General features: G+C 41.6%; 1 protein-coding gene across 1 annotated transcript in view; it reads right to left on the bottom strand.

The window, feature by feature from the left end:
- Nucleotides 1-14,995, bottom strand: part of pappa2 (pappalysin 2) — a gene marked incomplete at its 3' end in the record, with an annotated part of 136,080 nt that overhangs the window by 54,494 nt on the left and 66,591 nt on the right. The window contains exons 14-15 of the mRNA XM_059344316.1: nt 6,137-6,333; nt 3,500-3,613 (exon numbers count right to left, since the gene is read on the bottom strand). Coding sequence (XP_059200299.1) covers nt 3,500-3,613; nt 6,137-6,333 — 311 coding nt within the window. The remainder of the gene's footprint in view (nt 1-3,499; nt 3,614-6,136; nt 6,334-14,995) is intronic.

The raw sequence follows: 14,995 nt of genomic DNA, 5'->3' as shown, positions 1-14,995 counted from the left end.
TTACAGCAAAAAAATGGAATAAAATGATAATCTTAAACATGAAATCAACAGTGCTAATATTTTACCGTAATATTAGAAAAAGTTGCACCGTATTTATTACGGTAAAGTTCTGGCAACCACAGCTGCTGTTTTTTACCCTAAAAACATCAGATGTTTTTTTGTTTTTTTTACAGTGTATGGTAATTGCATTATGAGTGAAATGCAGCAGCTGTAATCCGTGTTGACCCTTGCAGCGTCTCTTCTCTCTGAGGGAACTCTTCACAGACACCTGTTTAGCCTGTTTCACACTCAAGAGATGGATTCTGGAGTGCCACTTTTATAAAAAGAGGAAGAAAGTGTTAAATGAGACAGACGCCTTTCAGAGAGCCGACAGAGACGGATATGATGCTCTTCAGACGGAGCCAGACTGGATATTTAAGACCTCTCAGACACTAAAAGAAGACTTGAAGGAGAGAGAGAGGTGTTTGAGGGAGAGCTGGTTATCATAAAGGCTTTTCACACGCTGAAGGACTCTTTAGAGAGACAGCGGCTGGTAAAGAAGCAGAGGATGGAAAGATGAGTCATTCAACAAAAACGTGGAAATGATGAGGAAGAGTGAATATGTTCAGGCAAAGAAAAGAGGCAGAATGTACACTGCTGTAAAAAAATAAGGTGAGTCTAAAAACCAGATCAAACAGTAAATCTGAGGGAAATGATTTTGCTGCATGGACAGATAATTTACCTTGACAAGATTTATTAAATTAAGATTATTAAAATCTAGAAATAAGCATGTTGAACACTTAAAATAATAAATGAACTCTTAAAACCAGATAAAGTAAAGCTGCCAGCAGTGATGAACTGGCCCGAGCAGAGTGACCTGATGATTATTTGGTTCTTACCAAGATAAAAACACTTTCTGGTTTTTAAACCCTTTTTTACAGTGTGCTGTCTGTTAAAGGAGCCTATAATCCAGCCTATCAGTCAGATCAACAGCTAGCCTACACTGAGTCTGACCTGCAGAGAGCATGGTGGGAACTGTGAATGTGGAGAGAGTAAATAATAAAAAACAACTAAATATAAGAAGCAGACCCAGTCTGGAACAGAGAGCCAGGAACCAGAGCGGGACACATGGAGCGACTAAATAATGATGCAAAGATAAACACGGCAATCAGGCAGTAATTAAACTAGATATTCTATCATTCTCTCCCAATTAAACAATAAATAAAAATGTCATAAATTCCTAATTCCTATCTAATATACCATTCTTTAATGATATGTCACGTCTGAGGATTCTTTTCAGCATCAGAGGTATTTATTTTTATTTTGCTCTGAATTTTCTGGGACCATAATAACTTATAATTACAAATGATGTATTTATAATCTATTTATGATTACAAAGTTGATATTATTCCTTCAGATGCCAGTATTTGAATAACTTATGAACCTTTTAAGTATTGAATTATGAACGATGAGTTCATTATATAAACTTGTAAATATTTTGATGATTAGTACCCAACTGGGGTAAAAATAGCAGAAAAATGCAGAAAATGTAAATGAAGAATAAGTAGAAGGTTATTTGGTAATCATCTCCAGATCATTAGAAGCCATAATTCACAGCTGTCGGGGGAAATGAGTCATTCAAGTTAAAAATTATTTGTGTGAATCATGCAATTACTAGAAAGTTACTCAGGAATGTGTGTGTGACTCTTTAACCTCATTTACAAAACTACTGGAAAGAAAGAGGAGCCACCCACACACACAAACACACATTCTTGTCTTTCTACCTTTGTGAGGACTCTGTATTCACCAAATGCATTCCCTAGGCCAGTGGTTCTCAAATGGGGGTCCGCGTCCCCCTGGGGGGTACGTGAAGGCACTCCAGGGGGTATGTGAGATTTAAAAATATACATTTAAAAAGTAGCATTCATGCAGAAATCCTTTAAAAATAATTATTTAATAAATATTTTTGGAAAATATAAGTATAAGTTCATAAAATGAATTTCATATTCAGTAGGCTATTCAATTTCATTTTCCTAAAAAAACCCTGGTTCAGGGGTACGTGGCTGAAAACATATTTCACAGGGGGAACATCACTGAAAAAAGGTTGAGAACAAGTGATCTAGACCCCTAACCTTAACCATCACAACTAAATGCCTGACCCCTACCCCAACAACCTAACCCCAACAACCTCACCCCAACCCTAACAACCTAACCCCTACCCCAACAACCTAACCCCAACAACCTAACCCCAACCCTAACAACCTAACCCCTACCCCAACAACCTAACCCCAACCCTAACAACCTAACCCCTACCCCAACAACCTAACCCCTACCCTAACAACCTAACCCCAACAACCTAACCCTAACAACCTAACCCCTACCCCAACAACCTAACCCTAACAACCTAACCCCAACCCCAACAACCTAACCTCTACTCTAACAACCTAACCCTAACAACCTAACCCCAACAACTTAACCCCTACCCTAACAACCCAACCCCAACCCCAACAATCTAACCCCTACCCTAACAACCTAACCCTAACAACCTAACCCCAACAACCTAACCCCTACCCCAACAACCTAACCCCAACCCCAACAACCTAACCCCTACCCCAACAACCTAACCCCTACCCCAACAACCTAACCCCAACCCCAACAACCTAACCCCAACCCCAACAACCTAACCCCTACCCTAACAACCTAACCCCTACCCCAACAACCTAACCCCTACCCCAACAACCTAACCCTAACAACCTAACCCCAACAACCTAACCCTAACAACCTAACCCCAACAACCTAACCCCAACAACCTAACCCCTACCCTAACAACCTAACCCCTACCCTAACAACCCAACCCCAACCCCAACAACCTAACCCTAACAACCTAACCCCAACCCCAACAACCTAACCTCTACCCTAACAACCTAACCCTAACAACCTAACCCCAACAACTTAACCCCTACCCTAACAACCCAACCCCAACCCCAACAATCTAACCCCTACCCTAACAACCTAACCCTAACAACCTAACCCCAACAACCTAACCCCTACCCCAACAACCTAACCCCAACCCTAACAACCTAACCCCTACCCCAACAACCTAACCCCAACCCCAACAACCTAACCCCTACCCCAACAACCTAACCCCTACCCCAACAACCTAACCCCAACCCCAACAACCTAACCCCTACCCCAACAGTCCTAACCCCTACCCCCAACAACCTAACCCCTACCCTAACAACCTAACCCCTACCCTAACAACCTAACCCCTACCCCCAACAACCTAACCCCTACCCTAACAACCTAACCACAACCCTAACCCCTACCCCAACAACCTAAACTAATAAAAACTAAACTAAAGCTAAACATTTTCCAAAAAATAAAAAAACGAATTAAAACTAGTAAATTCACTCTAAAATGTCATTAAAACTAACTGAATTTGAAAACAAAAAATCATAACAAAATTAAAACTAAAACTAATGAAAAATCCCAAACTATTATAACCTTGACACACACCCACCTTTAGCCAGAAGGAGTGCTCCAGGTGGTTGCTGGAGTCGGACTGGGCCGTGCAGGGGAACCAGGCGTCTGACGGCAGCTTCTCACTCACCTCCAGCTGCTGGTACCTGCACAGCTTCAAACACATCAACAGAAATACACATAAACCATTATTTCATAAATAATTCTCCTCTCTGGCAAACAGGCCAAACAAACACTAGCACCTGTTTCGTACCTCAATACTGAACCCTGTATGGTTACGGTGTTGCCCCATTTTTGGCCTGTTAAATTTCTACAAGTCATGTTTTTGAGTGATGTGACTCTTTAAAATAAGAGGGAAGAGTATAGGGAACCAATAGCAATGCTTTAATTTGTCACATGACCTCCAGGAGGCCATATTGAAACAGCGTTTTGCAGACTTTTACAAAGCAAACAGCTTTGCCATTTTGCACCACAAAAAGTCATTCAAATATTTATATATATCAAAAAAATTCCTGAAGACTTCTCTCCATTTTCTCTCTTTCTGTTATTGTGTCCATCTATATGACATATATATAGATAGATAGATAGATAGATAGATAGATAGATAGATAGATAGATAGATAGATAGATAGATAGATAGATAGATAGATAGATAGATAGATAGATAGATAGATAGATAGATAGATAGATAGATTCCTACTGATAGGTGAGTAAACCTTTATTTCTGATAGTTTCACACACTTAGACATACATTCATTTCAATGGGTCGTTGGTTCAATGGTTCAACGTTTCCTAGAGGCAACATTAAGACAAGAAGCCGGTTAAAAAAGTTATTTTCATAATGTTTTTAAATTCTAAATATCCGTATGTTTTTTGGAATGTACACTTGTTGACACTGAAAACTAATTGAACGATTGAGTTTCAATTAATAACTGTAATCTTGGCACCCCTAAAAGAAATCTAAAAAAGGGGATAAATAAAGTAAGAAAGCTGTTCAGGTCACAGTGACTCAGCTGACAGAATCACAATCATTGGTTAATATTAAAGTGTTTCTGTTGTAAGAGGGTTTCACGCCTTTCAACATCACTTGGGAGGAGGTTTTGGCAGGACTCAGCACTCTGAACACGTCATAGCTCCCCTTTCTTTTATAAACTTTAGTACAGGAACCATCCATCATTTTCCAGCTGACATCTCCCATAAAATGTCTGCAATCACACACGAGGCCTCTTAGATCCATCATCGCTTTCAAACTGTGTCACACTTGTAGAAAAGTGTTCACATGAACCCTGTTTCTCTGCTGCATGGAGGGTCACTTAGTAAGTTCTACTCAGCAGGACAGAGAACGTGATTTAATTCACGTTTAATCATTCTGGTGGATTGTTGTTGCTCCAACATCCAACAACTGGCAGATCTCCAGGATTGTTTATGTTACAGTGAGGAAAAGCTGCATTAACAAAACAAATCAAAGTGTCATGAATAAAGTCAGAATTTGGGCTTTTCTCAAGTTTTAATTCTCTTTAGCACTTTGAGACTGTTGAAATGTAAAGTGCAATAGTACAAATAGGACAAATTATATATCAAAACGTGCGGTTTGATCGGGATCGGTGTGCTATTATTTTTCTCTACAGAATACAAATTTTTTGTGATGTAAGTCGCCAAAAACTGCTCAAAATTTTGCATTGAAGTGAATGGGACGGCCGAAAAAAAAATGAGGGAAAAAGAACATTAATTGGAGATTTTTAAACGTCTACTTCTCCGGCATAATTTCACCTAGAGACTCCATTTAAACTTTAAACAGTAGACACAAGTCTTGTGTATTGGTGTATTAATCCACGTTTCGATAGGTCATATAGTTTTTTATTAATCCCTGTTCAATGACCATGATCATTTTTGAAGAAATTCCGAGATTATAATGGGTGTGTATTGCACGGAATGTTTGTGTCACAGTGTGTGACATCATCACCAGAGTGTAGAGGGAGAGAAAAAACTGTCAAAAAATAAATTTGAAAACTGCGCTCCAGGCCGCAAATTCCACTCTACAGAAATAATTTATACATAGAAACGTAGGAAAATTAGTCTTCTCCCTCACAATCCTCTGGTAAAGCTGTCAGAGTTATAGTTTGGGCGTAGGACGCACAGATGATCCACCAACACCACCAACAGCCTCATTGGCTCCCATATTAAAAACGCAGGGAGATTTCTGTAGAAAAGCATATTTAACAATTTATCAGATCGCTCTAACAAAGCTATTTCTTCATTTTTCTTCACAAAAAACATATGTAGACGTTCAGGAAGAACTCAGGACGCTCAAAGTGAAGTCGGATCAATGATAGGTATTATGGTTTTGCCAAAAGTGCTTTCTGTTCAAGGCCAGAAATTCCAGTCTGTCCACCTCTGGCACTGGGAGAGCTGTGCCTCAATTTTGTTGTGTTAACGTATTTTTTTATACTACCGTGCAATGACAATAAAGACTAAATCTAAATCTCCTTCAGGTTCTGTATCCTCCTTTCTATAAGGATTTATCTGGTCTAGGCTTAATAAAGTGGGACAGACAGAAACAGTCCAGATGAATCAGCTGCTACCGTTGTTGCCCCGGAGTTGTAGAGGATTTCCACCATGAGGAGTTTATGATCATCTGGAAGTCTTTTATGTGCCTTGTGGTTTTTAAACTCCATACCTTAGCGAGCGCTGGTTCCCCCGTGGCGGCGTGGGCGGGGCAGTGGTCGGGATCCTGGTGGGAGGCGGTGGCGGTGGCGGCCCACTGGTCCGTGTAGCCCAACGGTGTGAAGTAACCGCAGTCCTGAACGCTGGAGGAGCGCTCGAACTCCTCACACACTCCGTCACCGTCAAACACATAACACTGGCTGGGTTCACCTGGGAGAACAGACAGCAGCAGGATTTATGAAAGCTGCTTTCTTAATCTGGCAGAAACTCACTCATCCCCCACTGTTACACTCCATCCAAACCTGAGAAAATCTACTTTCTATTTTCATTGGCCACTTTTAACGTCAGCCACGTCCACTCAGCCATATCTGGCTCTCCGGGCTGTCAACAGGCTGTAAATTATGGTAAGAAATGAACTTTGACTTCAATTAATTATCAAAGATCACAATAATTTTGTAGCGTTAATAGGCGGTAAGAGAAGTTAATATGTGACTTGGGCCGTTGGGTTTCTATCAGTCAGGAGAGCAACAACAAAGAAATGTCAAAGCAACGAGCGAATCGTGTTCCAAGCCGGCTAGAAAATAAAAAATACAGACACCAAGATTGCTTTTGTAAGTATTGTGTCTGATAATAAATTTAGAATTTTTGTTTTTTTATCAACTCAACTTTTATCAGCTCTCGAAATTTTTATGACATTAAGCAAGGGGGAAAGAAAATAAAGTCAATAAATACTTGTCTGTGTGGGTGGAACATAGCATCAGAGCAATAACATTTCATTTAATGCAACATGATACACTTATTTTTATGACTTTTTGTTGTAACTGGACATTTGACAGTGAAACAAGAAAAAGAAGTTGACCAAAGAAAATGAGGATAGAATGAAGCTTCATTCATAACATGGACGTCTGAAAAACCGTTAACACTTTAGTAGTTATTAATGCCTTATTCTGCATGGCCTTATTATACAGCCAGTAAGACATTAACTAAGAGTTTTCCCTCAATAACCTCAGAATTATTGATTATTAATAGTAAGTAAGGAAGTTGTTGTATATGAGCTATGATCTTAATATGCTTTACTTTGTAGTTTTGTGTATTGTTATGTAGGAACAGACCATATTCAATGAGTGTTATTAAGGGAGAATAACTATTTGTAATAACTACCACCTTATAATATAAAAGTAAAGCACATTAACCCTCTGAAGTCCAGGAGATTTTGGTTCAAATGTGTCAACTTCCTCTGCATTAATTTCTGTCTGTTCAGCATCTTCCAGTCTGTCCTTACATCACATGCATGGCTCCTTTTTCTACACACAAACTAGCTATCAGTCAGATTTTTCATTGTATTTTAAATGACAAAGTATAAAGCTTCCAGGAACCCCAAATACAAACAAAAGACACAGGTTTCTATGGAAATGTACCTTTTTTAGAAATAAGGTCCTATGTTCCCCATTTTTCCCAAAAAGGGTCTTATGTTCCCCGCAACCTACCAATGTTTCCGGTAGACTCTCAGCAGCCAACTCTGATTGGTTGGGGTCATGTTTTGCTGCTCTGATTGGTTGGGGTCATGTTTTGTTGCTCTGATTGGTTGGGGTCATGTTTTGTTGCTCTGATTGGTTGGGGTCATGTTTTGTTGCTCTGATTGGTTGGGCTCATGTTTTGTTGCTCTGATTGGTTGGGCTCATGTTTTGTTGCTCTGATTGGTTGGGCTCATGTTTTGTTGCTCTGATTGGTTGGGGTCATGTTTTGTTGCTCTGATTGGTTGGGGCCCATGTTTTGTTGCTCTGATTGGTTGGGGTCATGTTTTGTTGCTCTGATTGGTTGGGGCCCATGTTTTGTTGCTCTGATTGGTTGGGGTCATGTTTTGCTGCTCTGATTGGTTGGGGTCATGTTTTGCTGCTCTGATTGGTTGGGGTCATGTTATGTTGCTCTGATTGGTTGGGGTCATGTTTTGCTGCTCTGATTGGTTGTGGCTCATGTTTTGTTGCTCTGATTGGTTGGGGTCATGTTTTGTTGCTCTGATTGGTTGGGGCCCATGTTTTGCTGCTCTGATTGGTTGGGGCTCATGTTTTGCTGCTCTGATTGGTTGGGGCTCATGTTTTGCTGCTCTGATTGGTTGGGGTCATGTTTTGTTGCTCTGATTGGTTGGGGCCCATGTTTTGCTGCTCTGATTGGTTGGGGCTCATGTTTTGTTGCTCTGATTGGTTGGGGCTCATGTTTTGTTGCTCTGATTGGTTGGGGTCATGTTTTGTTGCTCTGATTGGTTGGGGCTCATGTTTTGTTGCTCTGATTGGTTGGGCTCATGTTTTGTTGCTCTGATTGGTTGGGGCCCATGTTTTGTTGCTCTGATTGGTTGGGGCTCATGTTTTGTTGCTCTGATTGGTTGGGCCCATGTTTTGCTGCTCTGATTGGTTTGGGCTCATGTTTTGTTGCTCTGATTGGTTGGGGCTCATGTTTTGCTGCTCTGATTGGTTGGGGCTCATGTTTTGTTGCTCTGATTGGTTGGGGCTCATGTTTTGCTGCTCTGATTGGTTGGGGCTCATGTTTTGTTGCTCTGATTGGTTGGGGCTCATGTTTTGTTGCTCTGATTGGTTGGGGCTCATGTTTTGTTGCTCTGATTGGTTTGGGCTCATGTTTTATTGCTCTGATTGGTTGGGGCTCATGTTTTATTGCTCTGATTGGTTGGGGCTCATGTTTTATTGCTCTGATTGGTTGGGGCTCATGTTTTGTTGCTCTGATTGGTTGGGGCTCATGTTTTGTTGCTCTGATTGGTTGGGGTCATGTTTTGTTGCTCTGATTGGTTGGGGTCATGTTTTGTTGCTCTGATTGGTTGGGGTCATGTTTTGTTGCTCTGATTGGTTGGGGCTCATGTTTTGTTGCTCTGATTGGTTGGGCTCATGTTTTGCTGCTCTGATTTGTTGGGGCCCATGTTTTGTTGCTCTGATTGGTTGGGCTCATGTTTTGTTGCTCTGACTGATGCAGGTTTATCATCCTGAGGCATTTTGCTTTGTGCACCTTGATAAGAACATCCTGGCAATCCAAAAAAGGAACTGAGAGGTTCCAGACTTTATGCAATTGCAATTTTTAATTGGCAATGTTTGACAGTTTGATACCCAATCTTCTTTTTCTGTTATTGTCAAAATAGTTTGTCCCAGACGATCAATGATGAAAGGACACTGAATTGACATTCATTGAACCTTTTTCTTTAAACCAAGAAAGCCAGCTAGTGGGGTCAACTAATGCAACTAAATGTTTATGAAGCTTCATTTGGACATCACTAACTTCCATGTACTTGTTTATTACCCTTTTTGTGATATGTCATGGATGTGTCAAGGCTGAAAGATGCTTTAAGATTTAGACAAAACGGTTAAAAAATGGAAAACTATGTTTATAGTGAAGAATACATGCCAATAAAAATCCGAAAAAGGTTAATTTAATGATCTGCAGCATGAGATCATGGTTTGTGAGCAGGTTCAGTGTTTATGAGCCAAAATGCAAAAATGAAAAAGAAATTACTTCCCGTAACACAGTTGCACCTGAGCTATGAGCAATGACTATAAAGTAAAGGCCCTGACATAATGTGCTGCAGCATGTCTGAGGAACAACAGCTTGTAATGCTGCAGCTTTTCATAAAAAGGGCGGAAAACATCAAGACACTTCAGAAGTTTGGCCTCGTCAACATGTGGACAGCTGCAGTTAGAAGTTAGACAGACAGAGCCGTGTCACACAGGCAGAGCTGCACAATTGGCTTCAATTAGTCCAGGAAACATGTTTCTGATAAAAGGCAAATTAGGCCGACACAATTCAGCGCCGTCTTGTCACCCCGAGTTCATTTGGCAGCACTACACTGGACTGACGGAGCACCACACCCTGCTCTGGAAACACCTGTGAAAATGATTAAGTCTATTTAATTCCAAGTCAAATTGTGTATTTATCAAGCCTCAACTTGACAGTTTTTGACTTTAACTATTAGGAGCATCTGTTTTTTATTCCAGGTCTGCATGCTGTAATCATATTGTGCAATTTAGCCTTTATTTAATCAGGAGGTTAGAAAAAATAAATCACAGAATCTATTAAAGAAACGACTTCTCTTGGAAAAGCAGCTTGTCTGTGACGAGACGACTATAAAAGTAGTTGGTGTGGTTGCTGCAGAACTACAGTAAATTCTATAAAGGCAGAGCGAGACAGTTTGGCATAGCTGGGAGTTAACTGGGTCAAGCTAATGTGGCAAGAAAACCCAAACAAATATTCCCTCTATGACTAAGAAGTACAACTGAGTAATTGGTTTTAAGTGTTGCAATTTGTAAAAACCTGTTTTTGCCAAATTGTTTTCCTTCCTAGTCATGATGTCTTTTATTGTAAAACAAGAGATGTAATAAGTTCAGTCACGACATGCTAAGAGGGGGGGGGGGGCAGTCTGCCTGTTTCCTCCTCACAAATAACTCGACTGGATGATGGAAATATTTGCTCTGCTAACACAAACCATGAAGAACTAGCGTCCAGCTGCTAGAGGAAACAATGCACGGCCTAAAAAGGAAGGCAGCAACTAACAAACTGTCACATGTCAACTGACCTGTCACGTCTCGTTAGCAACATGATGGAACATTTATTGAATCAGCAACAGTTGGCTGTTATAAGCTACTTATTGAACTTCTTAGCTTGTGACGACTGAGGAGTGTTCTGTCTTTCTGTGATCCAGAGGATAACAGAAAGTCATTTTAACTGTGGAGGAACACCACGTACCACAACAGCACAGAGGGTTTTTTTGTTTCATTGTGGCCCAAGTCTTCCAATGAGAACCAGAGACACTTGGAGACACTTGGAGACACTTGGACAACGTGTTGGACGTGACAGGCCTGAGATTAGCACGAGGCTAACAGGAGGCGTCACACATCTAGCTGACGTAGTCGTGATTGACAGCCGAGCAAAGTGTAAAAAGGCGGATTCCCGCGTTTGGTTGAAGGTTGAGGCGGTGGATCGGACCTTCACCCAGGTGGGTTCGCATCCCAATTGAAAAACAAAAGTACCGTATTTTCCGCACTATAAGCCGCACTGGATTATAAGCCGCAGGTGTTTTTTTTTTTTAAAGATATTTTTTTGGCCATTTTTCAGCTTTATTTGATAGTGTGAGAGAGAGTGAAAGGGGGAGACATGCGGGAAAGGGCTCCGAGTTGGACTCGAACCTGGGCCGCCCGCTTGCGAGGTCAAAGCCTCTATGGTACGCGCACTACCAGGTGTGCTACCAGGGCGCCCCCAAGCCGCAGGTGTTTTAGTGTTTAATTACCATATGTAAGGGTTGGTGCACAGAGGGGATTGTGGGGAAAGAGATGGTTGCTTGAGGAAGCTTCTTTTACAGCCAGATTGACTGTCTTTAACTTAAAAGCTGCATCATATGCATTTCTACGTTTGTTTTCCATAATGAGGGTTTGTGCATGAAAACTTCCTTTGCACAAACTATCTCGCTCTCGTAATGTCGGTCTGTCTCGTTCCGTCTCTCGTTCTGTCTCTCGTACCACTCTCAGTTTCACTTTTACTTTACTTTACTACCTGTTTCACTCTTTTCCGGCGCCCTGCCAGATTGGCTCGGGGTCCTTCGTCTGCCGCTGATTACGGCACGGCGACTCCCACAAACTAAGTAGCTTTCGACACAAATACACACAGACAAGTGAAAAATAGCTTAAAAGTATCTGAAGGACCCCGAGCCGATCTGGTACGTCCACCTGCCTCCAGCTTCTCCTGCTGGAGCCCGCCGCTCCTGGCGGACCGGTCATAGAGCCCGTAGAGTTAAAGTTGGTGGATTAGCCGCACCGTTATATAAGCCGCAGAATCAAAAAATGGGGAAAAAGGCGCGGCTTATAGTCCGAAAATTACGGTAAACCATTTTTAACTTAAGTTGCATGAATCACTCCTCTTGTCTTCTGTTTTATACTTTAGAAGACTCTCTTCTTAGTTAGTTTTGTAACAACAAAATACAGTTTCAGTTAGTTATCGTTTCTTGAAAAACTCTTTGAAAATATTTTTTCAATTCTAGTTTTCGTTAGTTTCCGTTAACTATAATAACTTTGCTACCAACGGATTCTTTAGATCTCCTAGTTTCATATAATACTGATGATTTTTTGTGTCCGAGCCGTTCATGAGAACACATTGAACAGAGTAAACAGCTAATCACGACTATGTGACATAATGAAATCCTGCATGAGCTTCATGTTCTTTGTGTCTGGCTTTACTCGACCACATCACACTTTCTGAATGTCAGGGTCAAAAAACACATGTTGCCAGAGTCCGTCCTCCACCTCCTGCTTCCACTAGTGTTCTGGGTGAACTCCCTCCTTGTTGTGTTGTGTTGTGGAGCTTCTGTTGTGGCCTGTCTGCATGCTTCAGACTGGGCAGGGTAAACACACAAACTATTGTTTTCCTGTGGTGGATGAGGCTACTCTCTGTGGCTGCTTTGTTTGTCTTTTGACTTGTTATTTTGCTTGTTTTTGGGACTTTTGCTGTGTTTTAACCACCTGGCCAAGGAGGGTTCACTGGGCAACATTTGGTCTCATGGCTGAAAACTCAACAAAAAGACTTTCATTTTTGCAAAGATTTCACACTTCAACTACGTCATTTATTTGCTGAATCTGTTTCCGTTTCCACATTTTGTCCGGTTTTCCTTTTGCACCCAAGCCAAGCATAAAAACAGTTTTGTGATATTTTAAGATTTTTTCTAATTTTTGGCATCTCCACCCAAGTTTTTTTAACATTACCATAAAAACAGGTGGATGGAAAAACAAACACTGAAATTCCAGCATGTGTCAGCAATGATCCAGCATTAACCTCTGACCTCAACTTTCTTCTTTCAGAGGCTCAGGCCCCATTTACACCAGGACGATCGCAAGTAAAAACCACTAAATATTTTATGGGAAGTGCCTTTCGTTAAGACGGTGACAGTGTTTTTGCCGTGTCTTCGAACTAGGTAATAAATCAAGTTAGAAGTAGGGCCATTTTCCTACTAACTAACATACAGACAGGCTTCTTTTTGCAACCAGAGGTGTCGCCCCCTGCTGGCTATTACAGAGAATGCAGGTTTAAGGCTCTTCTGCAACGGCATCACTTTTAAGGTCTGGATGTTGTCGCTTGGTTGTGAAAGACAAAGTGTGATTTTTCATAACCACTGAGGCCTCGTTTACACCAGGACGCTGGTGTAAACGAGGCCTCAGTGGTTATGAAATATTTCATGTGAAGTGCCTTTCGTTTAGATGGTGACGGTGTTTTAGGGTCTTAAAAAGGGTAAAATGTGTCTCCAGCCTCCAGAGTGTAACCTTAGATCCTCTCCTCCGTAGCGTGTCGTCTACACTGACAAGACACAAAACTCTGATCTGATCTGCTCACGTCACGTATGTGTTTACGTCACATACATGCTCCAGGACAGGAAATAAAGAAACGTGGGATTATTTCCATGGTGGGACCTTCAAGCTGCTCTGGCAGCTCTAATAAACTTACAGGAGTCTTTCCACCAAATGTCCAGGATATGTACAGATAGTATTAGTGAACAGAGAAGGATCTGGAATTACCTCCATCACATTCTGGATGCAGCGATTGGTGGGAGGAGCCAGACGGCTGTGAACGAGACCTGGGAGATCTAGTGATGGAGGAGAACTTTGTGGAAGGAGTAGCTGATGAAAATGTGTGGCGTGAAAACTTCTGCATGCCCAAAGATGCTCTTATGGCTTTAAGTGATGCCGCCTGGCTGCATACAATCACATTCACACACTTTAGATCACCGTATCAGCAGATTTCCTCCTGAAAACACTCGAATAAACCAGGAATAAAAAGTGAAGACGAGACGCCACTTTAGGTCTTCTGTTCAGACCGTCACCATGGAAACGGAGCCTCAGACAGAGAACGTCTTCGGAGACAGAAAGCTGAATAGTTTACCAGGAGAACGACGAGGCAGGTTAGTCAGAGGCAGGCAGGGTCGGCAACGGGAGGTCAGCCCAAAGGAAAATGCTTGCATGGAGGTTGAGAACAATCTGGCAGTGAGTGTATGTGTGAACCAGAGAGGAATAAAAAGTGAAGACGAGACGCCACTTTAACGTCTTCTGTTCAGACCGTCACCATGGAAACGGAGCCTGAGTGTCCAATGACAGAATACCTGATTATCAAGATGGAAGTTGCAACGTTTTGATGAATTGAACAGTTCTCTCTCTCTCTCTGTTCTCCCTGTCTGACCATAGTTCAGCAGGAGGAAACGACTAAAATCACTCGTCTAAACGCGGAATAAAAAGTGAAGACGAGACGCCACTTTTCCGTCTTCTGTTCAGACCGTCACCATGGAAACAGAGCCTTAGACTGAGGGTAAAAAGAGTTATTTAGGGGCAACATGGAGTTTAAGTTCAACAGCATACCTCTGTATCTGTATGTGTGTGTGTGTGTGTCCTCAGATCTGCTAATCCACAGTTATCTGTCTCTAGACGAGACGCCACTTTTGCGTCTTCTGTTCAGAGCGTCATCATGTAAACGGAGCCTCAGTTTGGCACCAAACGTGGTGATAGGTTTCTGGGAAGGGAGCTAAACAACGCTCCAAATGTTGGCGAAGGGTCAAAACGGTGTTGCTTGACCTCTGACCTCAAGGTGCAAGGAGGCAAAATGGGTTCTATGGGTACCAGTACATGACATATATACTCTATGAGTCTCCCAGACTTGCCCCTTTATGTTCTTCAATTGCATCTGGGGCAGAAACCAGCAGTTTCCCCCAGCAGTACAGATGTGTTATGATACTTTGGGTCCCTAAACAGTCTTTATATGACTGGATGGCTCAGACTATTCTCCATTCATTGAGTCCAACTGTATTTATGTGCAATGAGCCCAATTTCAGTCAAGAAAAAAAAAC

Source organism: Centropristis striata, chromosome 11, assembly GCF_030273125.1.
Source record: "Centropristis striata isolate RG_2023a ecotype Rhode Island chromosome 11, C.striata_1.0, whole genome shotgun sequence".
NCBI lineage: Eukaryota > Metazoa > Chordata > Actinopteri > Perciformes > Serranidae > Centropristis > Centropristis striata.
Note: the sequence above shows the minus strand (reverse complement) of the source record. Positions and strands in the feature narration are given on the sequence as shown.